Source organism: Miniopterus natalensis, chromosome 9 (genome assembly GCF_054644295.1).
Source record: "Miniopterus natalensis isolate mMinNat1 chromosome 9, mMinNat1.hap1, whole genome shotgun sequence".
NCBI lineage: Eukaryota > Metazoa > Chordata > Mammalia > Chiroptera > Miniopteridae > Miniopterus > Miniopterus natalensis.
Window position 1 is genome coordinate 65,714,978 of NC_142089.1, and position 25,885 is coordinate 65,740,862.

Below are 25,885 nucleotides of genomic sequence, written 5' to 3' on the forward strand. Positions count from 1 at the left end.
GCCTCCCTCCCTTCCAGCTGACAGGCCACAGGGACGTGATTTTCCTTCTCTGCCGCTTTCCGCACATTCCCTCTGTTACTCTCCTCTTCCCCTTCAAGTCCTGGGAGATGGAAGAACCCAGAAAAGTTGAATGAGAAGACCCAGGGCCCAAGAACCATCTCAAACACATCCTTGGGAAGGTCTCTACATGTGGTTCTTTGGTTGCTATTAGTCAAGGGTAATTCAGCCTCAAGGACACTATTAGGGAATCACAGAATGATCAGAAATGTATCTATCCAGGCCAGAGAAAGGCTGTCAAGAGAGGAGAAAAAGGGACAAGAGTTCTTACTTTCCCACAGAAGGTATTTTAAAGATGGGGGTGTGGGGGAAGGAAGAAAGGGGTATAGGGGGTCAAATATGTGATGATGGAAGGAGGCTAGACTTTGGGTAGTGAGCACACAGTGGAATACACAGCTGATGCAGTCTAAAGCTGTACACCTAAAATTTACATAATGTTATTAACCAATGTTACCCTGATAAATTTAATGAAAAAATCAGTTATCAGGGAACAGTCATTTAAGCTGATGTAATTAGAAACAGCTGAGAGAGTAGAAGAGTTTTGCTGAACGTCCTGCGTATGGTGCATCCTATACACTGATTTGAGGCCAGAGGTTTGCTTTTTTGTATAATTCGATCTTGTGTGTCAGCTGTGTCTTTTGCCTCAAGGTAAATGAGTATCCTGTCTTATATGTTAAATAAAAAAATTGACATTTTAAAATAAAAAAAGGTATGGATCAGCTAGTACATCCCTACAAAAAAACCCTTCAAAATCTAGTAAGTCAAGTAAAACCCTTACCGATGGGTATTTACCACAGTCACTGTCAGTTTCAGATAGCTAGTTATGATTTGGCTTTTTATGAGCAGTGTAAGCAGTTAGAATTCATTAGAAACCCGTAATGAAAGAGAACAGTATATTTACAACCGCTATGCAGAACGTACAGCCACATTTTCCTGTTTTAAATAATTATAATCTTTTAGGTTTATCTTAGTTTTTATGATGTGTAGTTTGTCCTGTCTGGGCTTTATTTGCTGTCAGGTTGGTAGAACATGAAGTTTCAAACTATATCCCTGTGCCTCCTGGAAAATAGAGTCCAACCTGTGACTCTCCAAGAGGAATCCTGTACACATTCAGCGATAGCATCGTCAGCCAAACAACATGACGGGACTCCTGCTGTTTGAATCGTTTAACTCCAATTTGTGCGATGTGCTGCCCATTATTCCATCTAGAGGACCCATCTGGATGGAGCCGGACTACAGCCTGGAGCTCCGCAGTTTCTGTGGTCTGACTGCGTGATTCTGTGGTCTGACTGCGTGATTCCGGCTTCACAGGGCGGGCGCTCGCAGCAATTTCACAGCAATTTCACAGCTGCAAGAAAGCTCCATTTTCCACAATTTACACGAAAACTCCGCACAGGGACGAATCCATCTAACCGGAATGTTTTTCAACAGCGCTTCAATATCAGGCCAGCTCCTGTGAATTTCATCAGCACACCGTTCCCAGAACCTATATTCTATAACCATCAGAGGCCTGAGCTACATCTGTCACCGAAATCTGGTTGTGACCATTTCTCATCATTAGCCCCACACATCCAGAAATGAACCGTTCCATGGTAGCCTCAAAGGCACTCGTTTTGTAGAAGGGGGCCTATGAGAAAAGGTATCTTTGAAATGAAGAGCCTCACTAACACCCCCTCACTTGCTCTTTCTCTGATCTCCCCTTTCCCAAATCCCCATGAGGAATACTTAATACTTTTTCGAGGCTTTGTCTATGTGGCTGACCCATGACTTATATTTGATATCTCACAATCGCTACCAAATATTGCTCCATATGTTGAGTTTTATTTTCTTTCTTTTTTAAAAAAATATGTTTTTATTGATTTTAAAGAGAGAGGGGAAGGGAGAGGGAGAGAGAGAGAAACTTTGATGAGAGAGAAACATCGATCAGCTGTACCCAGTACGCCCCCCACCAGGGATCTAGCCTGAAACCTGGGTGTGTGCCCTGACTGGGAATTAATCTGGGAACCTCTTGGTGCCTGGGACAATGCTCAACCACTGAGCCACACCAGCCAGGGCTGAGTTCAAATTTTTTTTTTTGGTAAAAGATAATAGTTTCACTAAACAAAAATGTCATTTCACTCTGCTCCCTTCTTGTGCCACTATAATCTGTTTTATTCTTCAAACAAACCAAAAGTTATCAGGAGCCAAAGCCTCTCTTCTTATCAAACTTGACATCAAGCCTGGCCAGCAGGGCTCAGCGGTTGAGCCTCGACCCAAGAACCAGGAGGTCAATGTTTGATTACAGGTTAGGGCACAAGCCCAGATTGTGGGCTTGACCCCCAGGAGGGGGCGTGCAGGAGGCAGCTGATCAATGACTCTCATCATTGATGTTTCTATCTTCAGCTAAGATAAGTGCAAAGGACAGAAAAACATGAATCAAGACAAACAGCATCACCCAGACTCTATTTCTCCAACGTGTGCTCTCATACGAATGAGATAATAACAGATGCAGGAGTGCCAAATGCTGTGAATGCTATACAGTAGGCATCCAATAAATGTTTGGTTAAAAAAAACCCCAAGAAATAAATTAATGGAGTTGAGGCAATTAAAGAGGGCTGGAGTACGTAAGGTGAACAGGGCCTAATAAAGGTCGGAAGCAACTACTCACAGGCAAATTTATCTAATAAGCGATTCCAGAAATGGAAACGCTAGTCCTCCCAGCAGTGAATCCACAAAACCTGACAAGAATTTTTTTTCCTGTTTAGTTTATGAAAAGAAGTAATCACCAAAGAAGTACATTTTCTAGGTGTTTGCCACTTTAGAAACCTGAATATTAAGCTGCACTGGGGGGAAGTGATGTGGAGAATAGAGGGGAAAAAGCTTGTGTGTATTTTCTTCTCTCGACTAGTTTGGGAAATACATCTCCTTTAAAATAAACTGCCATTAGTAAGACACCCTCTTGTTCAAATTAGGAGAGGAGCTACGAGATGTGAAATGGTGAATTCTGGTTTTTATTAATCTGAAAATGTTAAGTTGCTCGTGCTCAAAATTTATGCTTTAAAATCTCTGGGAGGCATAGTGCATTTCAATTTAGGACACACAGTAGTTTGTCTTCTCCGAAAAGAAAATTATGCAAAATTTACTCTGGATTATTTGTAATGTTAGTAACTTAGGGAAATATGTGCATTTTTAATTAAGAGCTAAGTATACAAATTAAAAGTACTACATAGTGAAGCTTAAATCTTGCCCTCAGTGGTTGGAGCACATAAACACTAATATCAAATGATGGTTTTGTCATGTGATCCATCCCCCGGCACATACAAATATAGAACATGACCATAAAAAGTAATGGACCATGCCCTCTGCTAAGTAATTTATGACAGCGGACCCAGACTGGAATGCCAGCTGGAATTACCTTCTCCCCGGCTGCTCTTTTTGCATATACAGCTTTGTACAGATGATAGAAGCTATGTCCTGCAAAGAGGACCTAAGTTAAGGCTGCTGGAACAATGAACAAGTAGCAAGTCCGAACAGAAGTCCAAAATATGCTTGGGTTTTAAAAAGATTTGTTCAATGACTCAACAAATGACCTCTTTTAAAATTAATTTCTGATTCAGGCTGTAAGAGAGAAACTTGCGACACTTCCAGTTTTTTTCTTTTAGGTTAATGGTAGCCAGCAAGCAAACATTTAGCTTCAAGGTGGAGAATGATAAATAGCTGATAATTATTTTATTAAAAATACAAAGTGATCTCAACATTTGACTAAAGAGAGAATGAAAAATTCCCTAGCCATTTACACAGTCCCAGCCTTCAAGAAGAATCTGCCATGCAGGCAGTCTGCAACTGTAACAAACTTTGTATGAAATGAAATAGTGGACATAAAACAAAAGATATTATCCTTCTTTATTAATCTTTACCCCTCAGATAATCCCCAAATCCCTTGTGCTGATAAGCACCTCACTTCCTTGGGCTGCCATTCATTATCTAATTCATGTCTTACACAAAGACAGATGAGCTAATGTGCCTTATCAGATTTTTTAAAAAAGGCATCATGAGTGATGCCCAACAGGACAGGATCTTAGCAAATCCTCTCTGCCTCCACAGTCCTGCATTTCTAAATACCTATAAAGCTACCAACCATGGTCACACAGCTCACAGGCCCATTCACAGCTTTCTGTTGCTAAAGCAAACAGTCTGGGCAGAAGAATGACAGAATTACTCTTCTTTCTGATTACCCTCCCTCTCGGCACCCTGATAAGCTAATGATTAGCTTTCCTGTTGGGATTCAGCGCTGACTGGGTAGCTTTAGGCTGTCAACTCGAGCAGACCCTGATGATATCACACAGACCTCTTCCTCCCCTCCCTTCCCTGGTGCTTCCTCTCTAACCAGCACCATAGCCAGCCTTTCCATGCTAGCCAGGGTACAATTACAGAGGTGATTTTCTTGCCAAGGAAAGGCTTATGGGGAAAGCAAAGACGTCTCTGAGCTTCATTTTTCCACATACAACATGAAATGCTCACAGAAAGCTGCTGGTTACCAAACAGCATCCTGGAGGTATCACGGGCAATCAGTCTTTACCCCCTCTTCATAGATAGCACTTGAACAGATATTTTAGTTGCACTTAAGCCTATACTCGTCTCTAGAACTTAAAAGCATTGCCTTTGGGTGCTTTTGAGTTGGTAGTGAAGAGACCCAGCCCACTCAGTCATATCAATAAGAGCAGAACTTATGCATATTTATGAGGTGAGACTAAAAAGTTAATTTAGAAAAGGCCATTAAGTGCTAGATTAGATTGAAAGTGCTACCCCTTCCTGCAACTGGCAACCCAGACCACTGGGAAGTACCTCTATTTGATGAAAACATAACAGTGCAATACAAAAGGTAAACATTTTTTACTGTTTATTTCTCTTATGGTTTTTCTTTTCTATTTTCAAGATTAAAAATATTTGTTTGGCACATATAATTAATGCCAGTTACTCAACAGAATATTTTCTTGATGCTTTTGTATTAAGAAAAAAAAGGTTTATAGCAGTATTTATTTATTTTTTATTTTTTATTTAGCTTTATTATTGAAAGTAGAGCCGTATTTTTTTCTTTTTTAAATCCTCACCTGAGGATATTTTTGCCTTTGCTTTTCAAAGAGAGTAGAAGGGGGGGGGGGGGGAGAGGGGAAGAGAGAGAGGGAGAGAGAGAGAGGGGAACACTTATGTGAGAGAGATATATCGATTGGTTGCCTCACCCATGCGCTCTGACCAGGGCCAGGGATCGAGCCTGCAACTGAGGTACCTGCCCTTGACTGGAACTGAACCTGAGACCCTTCAGTCTGTGGGCTGACCTTCTAACCACTGAACCAAACTGGCTAGGGCAAAGTATAACAGTATTTTAAAGTAGGCATTTCTTTTTACATTAGGGCCAGAATTACTTTCATCATCATGTTTTCTGCCATACGCCCCCTAACAACAGAACTTAGCAGCACTAATCAGGCCAACTCTTTCAAGAAGATTCAGCAACCCTGACTGGGCAATGCGGTGACATTTTCTGGGCATAGACGTAAGGAATGCTTGGGATTTTGGCTTTGTTCATGCGTTTGCTTTCCTTACAATTTCCAGACCTGCCACAAGCACCAACTAATTTACCCAAGACCTACTGAGATCAAAGTCACATGATCATTCTGTTCAGTATTTTAAAATACTCGCAATAATCTGACACATTACAGTTATGGTAAAACATTACAGAAGAACAAAGAAAAACTCTAATTAAAAGAAACTTTAAAATGTTTGTATACATGTACCTATATCTGTATTTCTCTCTATGCACCCAAATATAATAAAAAACAATTCAGCTGTTAGATTTGAAAGATTTCCTGTCTTTCTCTTGATGGCTGCTAGGTTATTAACCTAGAAAAACCCACATGAGTGTTTTGAAAGATAATCTATTTCCACAAAAATAGACCTTATTTTAGCCAAACCGAGTGACCCACTCTGGCAGATTGGCTAGATGCTCACCAAATCTACGACTTCTTCATTCTAGGCTCACAGGTTGAGTAAATTCCTCAGCCTCCCTTGCAGCTAGGAATGGCCATGAGACTGAATGAAGGTGAAGGGGACACATGCCACTTCCAGGCCTGGCCCGTAAAACTCTGCAGGACCGATCCTGCACCCTTTCCCAATTCAACGGCTGAAGACCTAGAGGAGGTGGGAGGTGCCAGATTGAAGAAGCCTGGATCTCTGAATGACCATATAGAATACCGTCAACCGAAACCACAGAGCAGGCCTTACGAGAGCAAGAAAAAAATGCCTACTCTGCAACTTTTAGAATTGAAGACTTTTCCCAAAAGCAGTTGGACTACCCTGGCTGATACTGAACTCTTCTAGTCAGTCATCTGATGCTTGCTGATTGTATTTTTCAACCCTCACCGTACGTTATGAGGTAAAAACCATTAGTCCCATTTTAAAGATAAGGAGACAAGGGCTTAATTGCCTTCCCTTGAGTGGGTAACTGGGCAAGTTGTTTTGTTTAAAATGGCTCAATGAAAATGTATGGTGGACTTCATCAGGTCAATTTGCCACAAATCACCCTGAAAAAGATAGAAGATTCTCAAATTTAGGAGACAAAGATGAATTTGTTTTTCTTGTATGCAGAGTAGCAGAGCCAATGAGAAGACTTGTGATTTAAATCCAGATAGGCCCAGGTCCAAAGTTTCTACTCTTGATGACCCTCACAAATTACTAAGCCTTATAAAAACCTTGAACACATTTATATCCAACTAGTAATCAGTTATCTGGATCTATTGGTGAGTCAGGCAATTAGCAGAAGTCCTAAGGTTACTTCCACTAGGATTTCTTGCTTAGTTTAAGAGTAACAAATTATTTGCAAATCAGATTACTGCTCCATGAATTATAAAATCCTTATGAGGTGAGTGCTTTGGCAAGAGCTCTGTGCTGAGGGACTATCCTCTCAGGTGGAGGAGTGGCCAGAAGGAAGGTCCCATCATCCTTCCCTGTGCAAATTTTCAGACTGTATAAAAATGAAAGGACCAAGAATCAGTTTTAGATTCCTTCTCTGTACATAGGAAGGCACTATTTCCTTTCCAAATGCAAGTCGAAATGAAGACAGAAAAGGAGAGGCAGGCTAGAGGAAACTCACCTCTCACTTCTGGAAGAATAACATCCTCAGTCTCCTAGTCTTTTCAGTGGAATAAAATCCACAGGGCAGTCAGTGACCATAAATCATCTTCTCTGAAGTTGGAAACTTAGGGCTATTTTTTTCCTTTGTGTACCAGTACACATTAATTACACACACATACACACACACACACACACACACACCATTTCATCGTTAGGACTTAGCAGTATAAGAAGTGTTGGAGAAAATATGGAAAGTGTGCCCTCAGTGAGAGCCTTCTTTGGGTGCTGCCCATCCAGGGCACTGGTCTACTAGAGGTTCCATTTTCAGTTTTGGGGTCACTCGTGGTAGAGATGACTAAAGATCACATTTCACATCTCTCCCAACTGATGTGAAATGTCTCAGTGCCAAAAAGCACTTGTTTCATTTCTCGCTGTTCAACTTTCTACAGTTTTATTTTGACATACAGATCCTACAAATGACTGTGCAGTGTGGCTCTTATTACGTGTAGTGTCTGTGAAAAGGACTTCGGATGGTGAGTAAAGGAAAGGATCCAGGCCTAGATTCATGGGCAGGTCATTAATGTGTTACTGAACATTTTGTGCTTGTAAATTAGAAATAACGTATTTCCCTTATACCCACCTGTTGTGAAAGTAAATGAATAGTTGGATGTGCCAGGATCCCTTGAAAATTTCTGCACTTACAGAATGAGGGTTTCTTGGTCATTTTTCATGTGAGAATCCTTCCATCAACTGGGAAGATCAATTGTCACTAAAATTCATAGACAATAATACTGAAAGGACTAGCCCATTCTTTTGCCCAAATATCACGTCTATAAATTACAACAAGGGGAGAGGGGACAAGCACGAGGTATTTTGCACATGTTTTATAACTTGTACGTCATGGTCATTGTAATAGAGGTGTCCCAAAAAAATGTACACACACTTTAACAACTGATAGCTCAAATTTGAAAATGAAATGTATTTCAATAAATACTGCCTTTATAATTATTCAAAGTGTATGTATACATTTTTGGGATATCCTATATATATCAATGAGGGGGTGCTTTCGAAATGCAAGGTGTCATGACCCATTAGTACATCATAAAATCCACTCAGTGGGTCACGATCAATATTAAAAATGGAAGAAGAAAAGAAGAGAGCAATAGTATGGACTAGAAGAAACATGTCAGAAGGCAGCACACTTGGTATGGGGAACCTGTGAGACTGGGTAGTGAAATAAAATACATTTTTCCTACGGGTCATGACTGAAAAATTTCAAAGCCCTTATATTAGAGAATAGTAGAAATGTGTTTCTTAGTTCAAAATGAGAAAGGAAATTTGAAATTGGATGTCATCATTGTCAAGACTACAGACAAACCTCCTCTCCTACTTCTCCCAGGACAGATGGAGGGGAGGGCGGAGGAACTCTGAGGGGCAGGAAAGAGAAAGCAAACGGCAGTGTGGCTTCACATTTTGGTCTGTGGCTCATGGCTTTATTAAAAAAAGCAACTATTTTAGAGTCTGGTAAGGAGAAGGGACTCAAAGCAGTCTGTATTAGTTTTCTATTGCTGCATAACAAATTACCACAAACCTAGTGGCTTAAAACAGTATCCATTTATCATCTGTTTCTGTAGGTCAGAAATCTGGGCAAGGTGAAGCTGTGGTCTCTACTCAGGGTGTCATCTGGAGCTTGGGGTCCCCTTTGAGTCTCATGTAGTTGTTGGTAGAATTCGAGTACTTGAAGTTGTAGGACTGAGATCCCTGTTTTCTTGCTTCTCTGTTAGCAGAGGGTCTCTCCCTGAGCTTCTAGAAGCTATCTTCCCCCTACATGGAAGCTCCTGTCTCCAAGGACAGCAGAAGAATCTCTCACCAGCCACTTTGACAGTCTTAGATGACACAACATAGTCACTGGAGTGACTGTTCCATCACCCTGCTCATAATCTGCTCAAAGGAGTGATATCCTATGAATTCACAGGTTCCTTCTACACTCAAGGGGAAGGGATTATACTTTAGGTGGTGGAAATCTTGGGGTCCATCTTAGAATTTTGCCAACCACAGAATCTCCCTAATAGAATTTACCTAAAGCAATGACCATCAAGCATTTAAAGCAACTTTAAAAAATTGTGACCTTCTGCATTTTCCAAACTGGTGCACCTTCTGCAGAAGTTCAGCCTTTTGCAGAACTTGAATAGATATCCTTCTACAAGAAGGCTCCATGGTCAGATAAGTTTGCAAAAACTTGAGTTTACTAATGTTTAACATGTTTCTTTACTGAGCAGAGTGTGGGATTTTTCCCAATCATATTTAACCCAGAACATTTTTTTGAGTTTGTGCTAAATAAATCCACCACTTTATTAATGTTACTGTAATACTAATGTTACGTTGAAGGAGCTGTGTTACTGCTGTTACACTGTCATTTTATTTCTTCAATGATGCCTTTGCTTATCCCTACTACCCTGAACTTTGGTAGCACTAATGGCCTACCTTGCTTGATTAGCAGTTGGCTTATAACTGATAAATATAAAATACTTTTCCTTTTTTTATTTATTTATCTTTGTTGTTGAAAATATTACAGATGTCCCCTTTTCCCCCCACTGACTCCTTCCACCCCGCGCCCACTCCTCGCCTCAGGCCTATGGGTTATGCATATATGCATGTAAATTCTTTGGTTTTGATGGTCACCTTCTACTAAATTTAATCTCTTTGAAGGCTGGCACTCTGGCTTAAAGAAACAGTGTAGAGTGTTGGGCACAGCTGTGCGGTGGTGAAGCATACTGGCTGAGATTCCTGGGAACCAGAGTTATCCTGGGACAAGTCATCAGCTTTGGAACTAAAGAGTAAACCAGTTTCTCTTTCTCTGAAACACTTCTGGCTCACCTTTAAATTTAGAGTGCTACAAGAGATGGTTTCTAAGGGCTCTTCCCACCTAATATTTAATAAATGCTTATCCCTTAGCCCTGCCCCATCTCAGTGCCCGGCCCACAGTAAGCACTTGATAAATATTTGTCCACTGATTAACTGTGAATTTGCATTGTGCGGGTTCCAGTATTTTATCAGTCCTCTCCGGTGTCCTAGGAGGTTGCTAGCTTGCTAGCTTCCAGCCAGCCAGGGTGCTCATCCTCAGTTCTGGGCATCTAGCTTATATAGCCCTCAGACAAAACTGACCACTAATGATGGTCTGGCCTTGCTTCAGGCTTCATCAGAGTTAGTGGTCAGCTTCATCAGCAGGATTGGAGGCAGCTCCTAGGAGGTCCTCCTGCCTTAAAATACCTTCCCTTCCCAACGCTTGAAACTCATATTAAAGATTCATACTCTGCCATTTTATCTTAGAGCCCCATTACAACTCTAAGTAAATAATTTTATGAGTAATTAATAACTCATCCACTAGAAAGTAAGTCACCTTGTATAGGCATGAAATGTGAGCAAGAAATAAACCTCACTATGATTCTGAAGATGTGTGTTACTGCAGGATAACAGAACTTCCTTTGATGTAGAAATGCTCAGAGAAAAAACACACGAATTTGATAGGTGGCCAATGAGGGATTTTATGAGTATGGGGATTTTAGGTAGTAACACCTAAATTCTTGTCCCCTGAAGTGCAGCAACGAACCAGTGGCAGCAGCTTCACCTTGTTAGAACCACAGACACTTGGGCCCCACTGTGGGCCTCCTGATCCAGACCCTGAGCTTTAACAAGATCTGCAGGGGATTCACATGAAGATCAGAGCCTGAGAAGCAATGAGGGGCAACTGGAAATGACAGCTGGGAGTACCTGAAATAAATCTGAGCTCGTGGCATAGCTGTGAGAGCCACAGGTTCTCAAAGTGTGGTCCCTGGAACAACACGCAGGAACTTTTGCAAAATGCACATTCTCAGGCTCCAACCAGGTCCTATTGAACTGAAAACTCTGTAAGTAGACCCCAGAAATCTGTGCCATAACAACCCTGCAGGTGATTCTCATATATGCTGACGTTTGGGAACCACTGCCCTATGCCAACGAGAGTTGAAATTACAGGAGCTAATGTTCTCCCGAAAGAAGGAAGAGGGTATGACTTGGACAGTTAGTTAGAACACTGTTCCTGTGAGAAACTATAACTTGCTTTATGATAATCTTCCTTAGGATGTATCTTTTAGAATGTCCATGGAGAAAACCAAGGCCTGGCCATGGACTATTCTCACCACTGTGGTGGTGGCCATCCCAATCCACCTTTCTACTGAGTGCACGTACTAAGACGGTCCTCTGGGTAAAGATGGAGAGGACAGAAGGGAAATAGGCATCGAAAAATGGCTTTGCATTTCGTCTCCTTGATGCTGCTGGGCTTACTACGCTGGGAGCACTAAGTTCTACAGGGAACACTGTCCCTGCCCTTCCTGGGTATGAGTCCCCCGGAACAGATCCATTCCTCTCCCTTTGACCAAGAACGTAGCAGAGTGAGAAGGGGGAGCTACAGATATTACACCCGGGCATCTGCATAGCCACACACTCAGACACTCGCCCCTGACCATGGCTCGTCCCAGGGCACTTGTTCATTCGCCCGCTATTTCACTTCTTCACCCGATATTTAATGAGTGACTTGTATGTGCAAGACCTGCAAGGCCTTGTTTTGTTTTGTGCTTAAAGAAGGGATTGAGGGGCTCAGTGGTTAAGCATCAACCCATGAACCAGGAGGTCAAAGTTCGATTCCCAGGGGCACATGCCCTTCCTCTTTCTGAAATCAATAAAAACACCATATTTTTTTTAAAAAAAAAAAAAGAGGAAAAAGGGATCGAGTGGGGCACCAGGTTCTTCCCTTCATTGGAGACTCTCGATGTATTGTGGTTATCTCTCCTCTCACTTTAATCACAGAAAAGCTAGGCTAAGTCTGGCTAAGTCTGTCTCTAGCATGCATCATATTGTGATTTCCTAGTATCACTATTTTCTTTTACAAAGGGAGAAAACAAATCAGGGATTGAGAAGGCCAAAGAAGAAAATGCACCCAGAGGAACACAGGATATTTCCATCCCGACAAAGCTGTCCGGCTAGGCTGTGTGCTAACTCGTTTCCTACAAGGGAAGTGATCCATCCATCTATCCAGGTGGGGGTTGGCAGCTCCGGCTACAAGTTAGAATCTCCCAATAAGCCCGTAAGACTATCAAGGCCAAGACCTCTCCTCAGACCAATTAAACCAGAACCTCTTTTAGTGAGCTCCAGGAACTGATATTTAAAGATTTTCTGGGTGATACCACTGGATAGGCAGGGCTGAGAACCACTGTTTCAGGGAGGGTCTAGGGTCTCAAGTGTTGGCCTTTTATGGCGCCGAGTTTCATTCCCTGAAATTCAAAGTCCTAGTTTCCCAGGATTCTCAGCTCAACTTTTTCAATTTCAGGAGTTTGTTTTAGAATTCAAAGTGAGCTATTCAATGTAAGCTATTGTTTTATAATGAATATTCAATTATCTTTTATATTTATATGGTTACCAAAATTCAGATGAAGAATATTTAGTCAAAAGAACAACTTTTTTCTTATTTAACAAGGAATGTTGGTAATAGATCTACTTTTTAGCCTATCTATACTACTAATGAAATAGGGGATAATGAAATTCATACACAGAATATATAAATGATAGATGTGAACACATTTTGATAACAAAGCAGCACAAAGTATGAAAGTAGCAGCAAACACTTTCTTGATTATAAAATGACTGTGAGAGTAGTAAAAAGAGTAAGATACAGATGACATAAATAAATTGACCTTTTAAACTGGTGATGCCAACTGTTAAAGTAGGAATTCGGCCATAATAAGATGATGAAGACAGGAGAAATGTGCCATATCACGATCTGGCTTAGAGACACGACCTACATGTGCTATGAATCTCATTCTCAGGTAGTCGCTCACAGTAACTGGTTCTGTTGCTTCCTCATGATTTTTTTTAATCTTACATTGCCCATTTCCTAGGCAGCCCTGTCTCTCAGGGTGCATGCTTACCTCCTGGGGTTGCTGGTATTGAGAGGCCATCAGAAGGAAAGCCCGCTGGGCCTGGAAAGCGCTGTGCACCATTTCTGCCTGGGAACAAAGAGGAAGAGGGAAGTTTAAATGTTTGAGCTCCTAAACAGAGACTTGCCCTATGATCCAGAAACTCCAGTCCTAGTATATACCCAAGGAAAATAAAAAAAACACGTCCACACAATACCTTGTAAATAAATGTTCCATAGCAGCATTACTTATGACAGCCCAGATGTGGAAACAACCAGAATGTTCACCAACTGACGAATGAATAAATGAAATGTGATATATCCACACAATGCAATATATTTGGCATTGAAAAGAAATGAAGTGCCAATGCATGCTATACTGAGGGTGAACCTTGAAAACATTACGCTGAGTGAATGAAGCCAGTCACAAAAGACTGAGCTTGTGTGATTCCAACGGTATAAGATGGTCAGAATAGGCATATCTACAAAGCGGTTGCCAGGGGCTGGTGGGAGAGAGGGGTGGGGAGAGACTGACTGCTAATGAGTAGGAGTTTCTTTTGGGGGTGAGGAAAATGTTCTGGGATTTGACGGTGGCACTATCACAGCTTGGTGAGCAAACTAAAAACCACTGGATTGTCCATGTTAAAAAGGGAATGCTATAATACATGAGTTACTATATCTCAGCAAAGCTGTTAAAAAAATGTTTGAGCCCCAAAGGGTGTTTCTCTTGTCTTCTTTCTTTCTGTGCCCAAATCTGTTCCATACTTTCTTGTGAAAAGAAAACTGTCCCTTAAGCTACCCCTATGAAGATATGCTCACAATTGCTCACGAAGATGGATCTGGTAGAGATTTCAGTGCTACCTGGACTCAGTCCCCAAAAGGCAGTTGAGTGGGTGGGTCTTCAAACACCGGGTGTCATATTCTTTTACCCGCACCCTCTACCCACACTCAACTAATTAATTCTTTTTTAAAAAATATATCTTTATTGATTTCAGAGAGAGGAAAGGAGAGAGATAGAAACATCAATGATGTGAGAGTCACTGATTGGCCCGCAACCCGGGCATGTGCCCTGACCAGGAATCGAACCCCGATCGTCAACACTCAACCGCTGAGCCACACCTGGCCGGGCATTCTTTAATTTTTAAAATTTAAATAGTTACAGAAGAGTACCAAGAAGAAAAGAATTCCAGATACTTACATCACCCACAATTAATCATTTTTGGCAAATTTTTTTTTTTTTTAGTTTTTAAGAAAATCTGCAGTTGTTTTCATAACACAAAGCATGATGATTTAGAATAGGTTTGTAAATGCCAACAGCTGCAGCAAAGATTAAAGTAAAAAAAAAGACTCACAACCTAGAAATAATCATTATTAACAATATGTGAACATTTAAGATACATGTACTGAGAGACTTGGATAAAATGAGACCATACCCTAGGTGCTATTTAAAAAGTATAAATTTTAATTATAATTGAAAAGTGGGGATGAAAGAGAAATAATTGATAAACTTCAAATAAAAGTTTATGCACTATAACAATTATGCTCTAAATTATCATTCTAAGGTAAAAAAGTGATATTATAAAATAACATAACATATTAGGAGATTGGAATAATGATGTGTGGCACTTTAAAGTACTTGGTATAATTTTAGGCAACATTGATTGGGAATCAATTGGGAAAGATGAAAACATATGTACTTCTATCTCTAGCCCCTTTCATAGCTTTTAGTGGTTATTTTTATGTAGTCCAATTGATAGCATTCGTATTCTACTTGCAATATTAATTTGCATAGCTGTTTAGATTAGTTCTACATTTAAACATACTTAGTGGTTCTCACGAACTATTTTACCAGGACTTCTCCATTTCTGAGTTATTTTGATGTTTTTATTGGCTGAACTCTCATTATCAAATATTTTCTTTAAAAAAGTCTCAAGGTTGCTTTAGTTCTTCAGGATTAAGCAGGTCTCCCTGTTGTCTTTATATTTAACAACATCTTGGCTGGATATAACATCCCTGGGTCTCTCTCTTTCTCCATTTTCAGATGTCTGGCACTGACTGTAGCAATGGAAAAATCTGAAGCCAGCTTGAGTTTTTTCCCCTTTGTAGGAAATTGACTTTTTCTGGTTTGATATTTGAAGATTTATGTCTTTATCCTTGGAGTTTAATAGCTTAAACAAGATGTTTAGGTTTTGAGCATTCTATTATTTCCTGGAATAGATTTGGCCCTTCCTTTCTGGTATTTTCTTATATTTTTCAATATTTCTTCCAATTCATCTGTTAGAATCCCTTTTCAGGGACTCCTATTATAATCCTCAGATTGTATAATATTTGAATGTTTTCGTATCTTTTAGATTGTTTCTCTGACTTTAATTTCCTTGTCTGCCATCTGTATTTATTGCGATTATATGAATACTTTTCTCTATTGTTAGCAAACAGATTTTCAACAGGGTTTCTTATACACATTAAAGTTTCTATTTATATATGATTTCTACATTAATGTTTTTGTTCTTGATTTGTTAAACTTACGGTTTTCCTTTTCATTTCATTCTCATTGTTTTATCACCTTGCTTTACACTTTTCAAAAACTACATTTATACTCTTACTAAGTTCTAAGAATATAACTTATATTCTTATTAAACCATTGTGAGGAATCGTTTGTTTCTTAAGTTTTGTGTGTTTTTTTTGTTAATCTTCACCTGGGGGTATCCTTTACACTGATTTTTAGAGAGAGTGGAATTGGGGGGGTGGAGAGAGAGAGAAACATTGATGTGGGAGAGCCACATGGATTGGCTGCCTCGTGTACATGCCACCACCAGGGCCTGGGATCGAACCCTCAACCCAGGCATGTGCCCTTGACCCAGTGCACTGGCTGATGCTCTAACCCGTGAGCAACACCGGCCAGGGCTGTTTCTTAAGTTTTATTTTCTTTGAGGGCTAGTCTTTCTTTCTTTCACATGGTATGTTCCTGTCTGTCACACTACGTAGCCACCATGTGGTGAAAATCCTTGAGCCTCTTGCCAGCATATTGGATTTCAGTCAATTTTCCCTTGCAAGAGACAGTTCAAGGGCTAGCTGCCTTGTGCTCTCTCTCCTCTTTTAGGGCCTGATGGAATAAGGGATAGGGAAAGTGACAGCTCAGCCGTCTAGTCTTGTTTGAGAATCTGGGAGCTCATTCTTCTAAGAATATGTTAACTGTCCTAAATCAGGATTCACTTCACCTACCTGAAACATAGGCCATTCTGATGAAGATTTTGGATCATCTCTTCAATTCGGAACCCAGACACGAAGCCTGTACATATATAGAGGGAAGCAGTCCCACTGTTTTCATTTCCTGTTTCATATTTTCCTTGCCTGATTTCACTTTTTTAAAGGTATACCTTTAAGGGGGTAGAGACAGGACCAAAGGCTGCTCCGCCATCAGTTTCTAAACGTATTGCCTTAGGTTATGGCTTCTTTGTCTGGTTACTATGAGTGAACTAAAAAAAAAAAATTTCCCCTTCATTTGTGGGAGGGAAAAATTCTGATTTAGTTGTATTTGGTTATCAATTTATATTATTTTATCCTTGATGTCATCTTTAATCTCATCCTTGTTTGCTTCATATCTATTTTGGGCCAGTTTCTATCTCTCTGCATTCTTGGACAATGTCTTACCTCTTTGAGAGATAGGTAAGAACTAGCTTGATGCATTTCCAAAAACAACTAGAATAGCATTGATAAGACTAGGTTAATTTCATCCCAGTGTCAGTCAATATCAGACAATTTTCTGGGCTGGGAGGGTAAATGTATTAACTAACTGGGAAATGACTAGTTTTTGTCATTCCACTTCATTATCACTTTTTGGTATCTGACCAATTTTCCAAAATATTTACTGAAATTTTGTTTCTAACTTTTCTCATTATTTCTCATCCAGTGATTTTTTTTTTCTCTACTGAGAAATACTTAAAATCAAACCAAAATTAGTAGGTCATCACCAGGGTAACAGATTAAGTCTCATAAATGTTTAAATGAGGGTATGGTTTCCACTTTGGAATACACCATCCCCTCTTTTCTTTGCCCAGGTATCTGATTGCTGGGATTATATTGGAAGGAATAGAGGATTTTTGAATTTTGCTGGAGGTCATTATAATCCTATAAATGTGAAGCTCTGACTGCATCAATGTTTACCCATGTATCAAAGCGTGCATTTTCAGTGGTTCAGAAGGACTGTTGTTTCTAACAACCACAGTTCCAAAAAGAAAACTATGAAGTACAACTTTCCATAGCTTGGATATAAATAAAATAACTGCTCTTCTTCCAGCAACAATAATATGGAGGTATTGTGCTCATCTATGAAAAGCCTTGCAGAATCAACTGAATTATGGTTGCTGTGGGAACAGTAATTTAGGATCATCTGACTTCTGTATTTAAAATTGCAGCTCAGAAGTAACATTAACAATATTTTTGTAGTTATCCCAAGATGCACACTATCATTAGCCTTTTTTACTTTCTCTAGAAACAACATTTAGCCTGTTGCTAATAGAGCAATTTTCTGGCGGGTTGGATTAGTGAAGATGGCCAATTTCATTAATTAGTCTCTTCCCCCAATGGCCTCTCACTCAACAATAGGGGTGAAGGTTGGAGCAGAGAATGGCTGAATATCTAGACATTGCTTCAATTTTCCCTTTCCCTTTGCTTATGTAGACAGATCCGTCTGAGGACTCAGCTGTGTGCTTTCTCCAGTTCTCTGGAACTCTGGGCATAATCAGTAGATTCTAAATCACATTCATTTCTAACCTCATCGTTCCACATTTCCAAGGATTTTCATTTCACCTTTGAGATATCCTAATCTGTTTCCTGCTTCTGGAAAGTTCCATGAGTTCCCTCAACCAGACAGCATCCTATTTAGGAGCAATTCTACAGAACCTGCTGAGTTCTGCTAACTTGAAAGAGAGAATTTGGCTCACTCAGCCAGTTCAAAACATTGTGAAAGAAAAAGCCAAACGTAGGGATTTTCAGTAATGACAAATAATCGAGGGTTTTTGCTGAGGTCGTCCATCACACATGTGCAGGGCTCAGAGAGCCTTGGTGACCTTTGTGGGTAAACATGCACGTGAGCACGTGTGTGTATGGAGAGGAAAGGGACAGTTTGGTAAGAGTTCAGGATGTGCATTTTATTTGAACGCTATCAGTTATCACTTAGGCAACTGGGGTTCTTGGACTGACAGGCTGGTGGACCACCTTGTCCTGTGGTCCTAGATGAGAGTGTAGGAGAACGAATTTCACTAATCAGTTTAAAATAAGCCTCAGACAAGCAGACGTGAGCTAAATATGACTTATTTTCAGCTAATCCCCTTGGGAACTGGCTTCCTGAGGAAGCTGAATTGCTGAATACTTATCAAAGCTTTGCATGGTTGAATCAGGAAAGCTATGGGCTACAAAGAGCCATACAGATGACAAAATGAACAAGTGCAGCAGAGGGGAAGGGCATAGGCAAGACTTGAAGGTGGGGCGAAAGCATCCAGCCAGGGTGCCTGTGCTGAAGGCATTTCCAGGTCTTCTGAAACTGGGTCAGTCTTCTTCGTGAGAACTGGACAGTGAAAGGAAGGGGCTTCTCCTTTGCTAACTAAGTTCAGAGGAATGGGCATCTGCTTATCGGGTGCAATTTGTGGGCCCTGGGAAGGTCACTGTCAATGCCATTCCCACATTCCTTCCCAATTAGTCTGCCAATGCTCTATATTTCATAATTAGAAGTTCTATTTTTAGATCTTAATCCTTAGGGGACCCTAATCTACCCTCACGGAGAAGTCCCTTGAGTGGTAGCCACGGAAAAGATAGATAGGGACCTCATGGACAATAGTAAGACAGGAAATGGGCTGACAAAAAGAGGTGATAGGATGTCAAAGGCAAATTTCACTTACTTCACAATTTTGTTTAAAGCAAGATTGAAGATGCCTAATTTTGAGGACATGAACATAAGCACTGACTAAAGTCAGATTATGAAAGGCACCTGGGTTGACATATTAAGAACCATAAAGAAAGCTTACACCAGTGGTTATCGACCTTGAGTGTGCATTATAGCCACTTGGAGGGTTTGTTAAAACAGATTGCTGAGTCCCATCCCCAGGGTTTCAGATTCTGTAGGTTTGGGTGGGCCCAACAATGTACATTTCTAGCCAATTCTCTAACAAAGGCTGTTTGCTATAATCACTTATTAGTCCCAAAAGGTTTTGTGGTGTGTTTTTTTGGTCAATTCTTTTTGATGTTCTACATAGATGATAATTATGTCATCTGTAATAAAAGACATTTTTATATCTTCCTTCCCAATTTGTATACTTTTTAATTCTTTTTCTTGTCCAACTGCATTAGCAAGAACTTCCAGTATGATGTTGAAAAGGAGTGGTTAAAAAGGAACATCCTTGCACGTGTCTGATGTTAGTGGGAAAGCTTCGAGTTTCTCACCATTAAGTCTGATGTTAGCTGTATGTTTCTTGTAGATGGTCTTTATCAGGTTGAGGAAGATCCCTCTAGTACTAGTTTACTGCATTTTTATCTCAAATGGGTGTTGAGTTTTGTCAAATGCTTTTCTGCGTCTATGGGTGTGACCATGTGGTTTTCTTTTTCAGTCTGTTGATGGGATTACATTAATTGATTTTTGAATGTTGAACCAGCCTTGCATACCTGCAATAAATCCCACTTAGTCATGGTGTATAATTCTTTTCATACATTTTTGGATATGATTTGCTAATATTTTGTTGAGAAATTTTGCATATATGCTTATGAGATATATTGGTCTGTAGTTTTCTTTTCTTATAATGTCTTTGTTTTATTTGGGTATTAGGGTAATGCTTGTCTCATACAATGACACAGGAAGTATTCCCTCTGCTTCTATCCTCTGAAAGAGATCATAAAGAACTGGTATAATTTCTTCCTTAAATGTTAGGTAGACTTCAACAGTGAATCCATCTGGGCATGGTGCTTTCTCTTTTTGGAAGGTTATTAATTATTGGTTCAATTTATTCTCTCTCTCTCTCTCTCTTTCTCTGTCTCTCTCAGTTTCTCTATCTTTATTGTTGAAAAGGTCCAATTTCTTTAGTTGATATAGGCCTACTCAGACTGACTATTTCTTCTTGTCTAAGTTTTGGCAGATATGTCTTTCAAGAAATCAGTTCATTTCATCTAGGTTATCAAATTTGTGGCACAGAGTTGTTCAGTTTTCCTTTATTATCCTTTTAGTTTCCATGGGATCTGTAGTAAAGACCCCTTTTTAATTTCTGATATTAATAATTTGTGTCCTTTCTAATTTTTGCTTATTTAGTCTGGCTAGGGGCTTATTAATTTTATTGATCATTTCTAAGAACCAGCTTTTGGTTTCATTGATTTTCTCTATTGTAGATTTTCTGTTTTCAATTTTATTGACTTTTGCTCTAATTATTATTATTTTCTCTTTTTTTCTAGTTTCCTAAGATGGACACTTAGACCACTGATTTTGTATCTTTCTTCTTTTCTATATGCTTACGTATATATCAAATATTCATTCAATACTATAAATTTCCCTCTTAGCACTGTTTTCAGTTTTCACTGCATCTTCAAAATTTTGATCTTAAGTTTTCATTTAGTTCAAAATATTTTAAAATTGTGGTATAATTGCCACATAACATTATATTAGTTTCAGGTGTACAACATACTGATGTGATACTTGTCTATATTGTGAAATGATCACCACAATAAATCTAATTGACCTAAGTGTCATTTAGAAATGTGTTATTTAATTCCACGTATTTGGGAATTTTCCAGTTACCTTTCTGTTATTGATTTCTAGTATTCTACTGTCGTCTGAAAGCAGACATTGTATGAATCTATTCTTTTAAATTTGTTAAGGTGTGCTTTATGCCCCAGAATGTGATCTATCTTGGTGAGCTTGAAAAAAATGTGTATCATACTATTGTTGGGTAGTTTATAAATGTCCATTATATCCATTTGACTGATGGTATTGTTGAGTTCAACTACATCTTTACTGATTTTCTGCCTGATGGATCTGTCCATTTCTCAGAGAGGGGTGTTGAAGTCTCCAAATATGATAGTGGTGTCATCTATTTCTTCTTGCAATTCCATCAGTTTGATGCTCTGTTGTTAGGTGCATGTACTTTAAGAACTGTGATGTCTTCTTGAAGAACTGACCCCTTTATCATTACGCAATGCCTGATAACTTTCCTTTCTGAGAAGTCTGCTCTGTCTGAAATTAATATAGCTACACTTGCTTTCTTTTGATTAGTGTTAGCAAGGTATAGTTTTTGCATTCATTTACTTTTAATCTACATGTGTCTTTATATTTAAAATGGGTTTCTTGTAGACAAACACAGTTGGGTTGTGTTTTTGATGCACTCCGACAATCTCTGTCTTTTAATTGGTACATTTGCCAGGGGTGGGGAACATCTGGCCCGAGGGCCGTACCATGAAATCATTTGGTTTGGCCCTGGCAAGGTAGCTGCAGGTGGGACTTGAAGTTCAATAACTCTAGGAGCTTTTTTCATAGCTAATTTTTAAGTTGATAATTTTGTATGGCCCGTGAATAATGTTATAAATATCCAAATGGCCCTTGGCAGAAAAAATGTTCCCCACCTGACTTAGACCATTGACATTCAAAGTGATTACTGATATAGTTGGATTAATATCTACCATATTCATTACTGTTTTTCATGTGTTGCCTTTGTTATTTGTTTCTATTTTTGCCATTCACTCTTTTTCTGCCTTTTGTGGTTTCAAATGAGCATTTCATATTATTCTATTTTCTCTCTTTTCTTCACATACCAATTATATATCTTTTTTTTTTTACCTTTTAAGTGGTTGCACTAGACTTTGCATATACATTTACAACTAATCCGAGTTCACCTTCAAATGACACTATACCACTTCACAATAGTATAAGTATCTTATAACAAAATAATCTTAATCCTTTCCTCCTGTTCCTTTTATCATTTCTCTGATTCATTTCATTTACATATAAGCATATATAAGTGTACATATGTGATATATATATAAGCATATATGATTGAATACATTGTGGCTATTATTATTTTTAACAAATTGTTATCTGTTAGATCAAATAAGAATATTAAAAATAAAATTTTTATTTTGCCTTCACTTATTCTTTCTTTTATTCTCTTCCTTTCTTTATATAGATTCAAGTTTCTAACATATTCATTCTCTCTAATGAACTAGTTTTAACATTTATTGTAAGGCAGGTCTACTGGCAACAAATTCCCTCAATTTTTGTTTGTCCAAGAAAGCCTTTATTTCTCCTTCACTTTAAATTTAAAAAAAAAAAATCTTTATTGATTTCAGAGAGAGGAAGTGAGAGGGAGAGAGAGAGAAACATCAACGATGAGAGAGTCACTGATCGGCTGCCTCCTGCACGCCCCCTACTGGGGGTCGAGCCCTCAACCCAGGCGTGTGCCCTGACCAGGAATTGAACCATGATCTCCTGGATCATAGGTCGGTGCACAACTGCTGAGCCACGCTGGCCAGGCTCTCCTTCCCTTTTGAAGAATAATTTTGCAGGAAACAGAATTCTAGGTTGGTAGGTTTTTTTCTCTCTCAACACTTTAAATATTTCACTCTACTCTCTTCTTTTCTTACATGATTTTTTTAGAAGAAATCAGATATAAGTCTTATCTTTGTTCCTCTGTAGGTAGGGTACTGTTTTCCTTTCCTTCTTACAGATTTTTTTTTAATCTTTGATTTTCTGTAATTTGAAGATGATATGCTGGAATATAGTTTTGTTGTTGTTTTTTGCCATTTAAGCTGCTTGTTCTCTGAGTTTTCTGGATCTGTGTGTTGGTGTCTGGCATTCATATGGGGGAAATTCTCAGTCATTATAATTTCAAATATTTCTCCTGTTCCTTTCTTTCTTCTCCTCGTATTTCCATTATACATACATGACCCCTTTTGTAGTTGTAACACAATCTTTGGATATTCTTCTCTGGGGTTTTAAATTTTTTTTTCAGTCTTTGCTCTTTTTGTTTGTTCGTTTGTTTCTTGTTTGTTTTTGAAGATTCTATTGATATATCTATCTTGTAGCTTAGAGTCTTTCCTCAGCTGTAATCAGTCTACTAATAAGCCCAACAAAGGCATTTTTTCATTTCTGTTATAGTGTTTTTGATCTCTAGCATTTCTTTTCAGTTGATATTTATATCTACCTCTCTGCTTACACTGTCCATCTGTTCTTGCATGCTGTCTACTTTATCCACTAGAGCCTGTAGCCTATTAATCATATTGTTTTAAATTCCCAGTCTGATAATTCTAACACCCTGCCATGTCTGGTTCTGATGTTGCTTTGTCTCTTCAAATTGTATTTTTTGACTTTTGGTTTGCCTTATAATTTTTTCTTGACAGCCAAACATGATGTACTAGGTAAAAGAAACTGTTGTAAATAGGACTTCAGTCATGTGGAGGTGTGAAGAGAGGAGAGAGAATTTTAGTCCTGTGATTAGGTCCCAGTCTTTTAGTGAGCTTATGCCTCTGGACTGTAAAGTTCACAAATATTTCTCACTTTTTTCTTCCACCTTAGGCTGGACAGGATGGCAATAGTGGGCTGGACTTGAGTATTTCCCTTCCTCCAGTGGAAGACTAGAGCCAGTTGGAGCTGAGTACTTCCCTTCTTCAGTCCAGTTAGGCTTTGATAACATCCTACCAGGTTAGGCTCTGGTTAACTAGTTCCCCCTGAGGACAGGCCATGTTAAGAACACAGTGCTCTGGCTTATTTCAAAATGCTTCCTTTTCCCCTTTCCAGCTGTAAGCCCAAGGGGGTTTTGCTCCAATATTTACTGTGGAAACCTAAACAAGTGGCTGGAGGTAAATCTCACAATATTGTTGGGGCTCCTAAAAACTGGATCCCTCTGGAGTCCTTAACTCTCAGAGTTGCTGCACTGAGCTTACAGAAATCTGTCTATTAGAGTTCAGATTTTCCTACCCCAGCACTGTGGCAGTTTTCCTCATGAGTCTCTGCTCCAGTGGGCTTCCATTCCTGTATTCACCTGTCTCTCAGATCTTAAGGGCAGCAATTTTCCCTGTGTCCTATCTTCTCTTATGGATCCAAGAAGAGTTGTTGGTTTTTTAGTCTTTTCAACTTTTTGCTTAGGATGGAGTGGTGACTTCTAAGCTCCTGACACGTGGAACCAGAAATGGGAAGTCCCTCCTACACTTTTCTTTTTAAATGAGAAAAAACTTATTTCATTTTAATTTTCAGACAACTTTGGACCTTCCATGCCAGTTTCATTCTCTTTGTGACAGAGCATCGCCCTGTTCCCTGCCTTTGATGTAAGTAGGTATGCTTGTGGGCAAGATGTGTGTGGGGCAGTTATGCACACCTATGCGGGAGGGGCCCAGGGTCAGTTATCTGGGAGGACAGTGGGACTGTGATGGTGGAGTGGGGGGGGGGGGGCACTCAGAGGCTGTATGATTAACACTATTTTTACCTAGAATGTTTCTGTTTGTCGAAATGGCAGCGTTCTCTTAAGATGCCTTTATCCTCACTAAATGAGATAATTGTTTTTTGTGCTTACTGTGGTTACTTTTATCATATTTATCTGGGGATGCTTGGAGGTACTTATGAAATTATTGGGGGGGGAGGGGGCTAAAACAATACCCAAACTGCCTCTCCATGCCATCACAGCCAAGAATAAATTATACCAGTACGTAATGCTTCTGTGCTATGACTTCTTTAGTTCCCATGGACTTTTGCCAGTTTTGCATAAGTTTGGGAAAGGGCTCTCTCTCTTCCCAATGTGCCAATAGGAAAGGTCACAAGAAGCCAGAATTACCATTAGCAAATAAACTGGCACATCTGCTTGTGCTAAAACTTGTTTTGAGGGCAAAATCTGTTTTGTCAGCAACATAGTCTAAAGCTAAATGTTAAGAAATGAGAAATCAGGCTGGTTGCTATTTGTTGTTGAATCTGGAATTGCCACAGTGACACAAGAAAAGAGTTACCTTCGCTTGCACCATAATTGCCCCCATCATTTCAGTGACCATCTTAGTATCTCACCTGGCCTACCTGGACCCACCCACTTCTTGGCATTGTCACTTATCCCTTACGTATGACTGGCACATATTATGGTGTTGATTCTAACTTACTGATGAGGAAACAGGATTTTGAACAATGTCCTTAAGAAATAAATAAACCATGATATCAATGGCAGTTATTTCTCAGGAGTGGGATTACAAGTGGTTTTTGTCCCTCTTCAAATTTATTGTCAATTTTTCTACATCAAACATTTAAATTTTATTATCAGAAAAATTATTTAAAAGATATAACTGCATGAAATAGAAGTTTATTAACTAATTTCACAAACAAAAAGTATTTTCTGAGTAGCTACTATGTGCCTCAGTGCTACTGGGTATAAATAAATCAGGGGAAACAAGTCATGAGCACAGTGAATGATTAGTGAAGATGAGTGATAAGGGATGGGTGCTAGCTGTAGGGAACCCACAACAAATCCACTCTTGGAAAAAATGGATGGCTGACAACCATGATTGAAAAGTTACGTTTTCCCACTTGGTTGGCTTGACAAAACACAAGAGGCATTTTCATTAAAAAAGGGAATATATTCTTTTTTGAAGAAAAGAACTCCTTTCTGGAACCTAGGAAGCACAGTGGTTGGTACCCAGTCACTTCTAACCAGCGTTTCCCTTATCATGGCCCTGGGTTGTTCAAAACAACAGGGCTCCCTACAGCCTATGACTCAGCTACGGCTGCCTTTTTGAAGTATCCAGTATGTGCACAGTTTACATCTA

The 25,885-nt window shown here is 39.4% G+C and overlaps 1 protein-coding gene across 1 annotated transcript in view; it reads right to left on the bottom strand.

Annotated features, from left to right (window-relative positions):
- CAP2 (cyclase associated actin cytoskeleton regulatory protein 2) overlaps positions 1 to 25,885 on the bottom strand; it is a 119,459-nt gene that overhangs the window by 56,323 nt on the left and 37,251 nt on the right. The window contains exon 4 of the mRNA XM_087820024.1: positions 13,128 to 13,205. Within this exon, the coding sequence (XP_087676150.1) occupies positions 13,128 to 13,205 (78 nt within the window). The remainder of the gene's footprint in view (positions 1 to 13,127; positions 13,206 to 25,885) is intronic.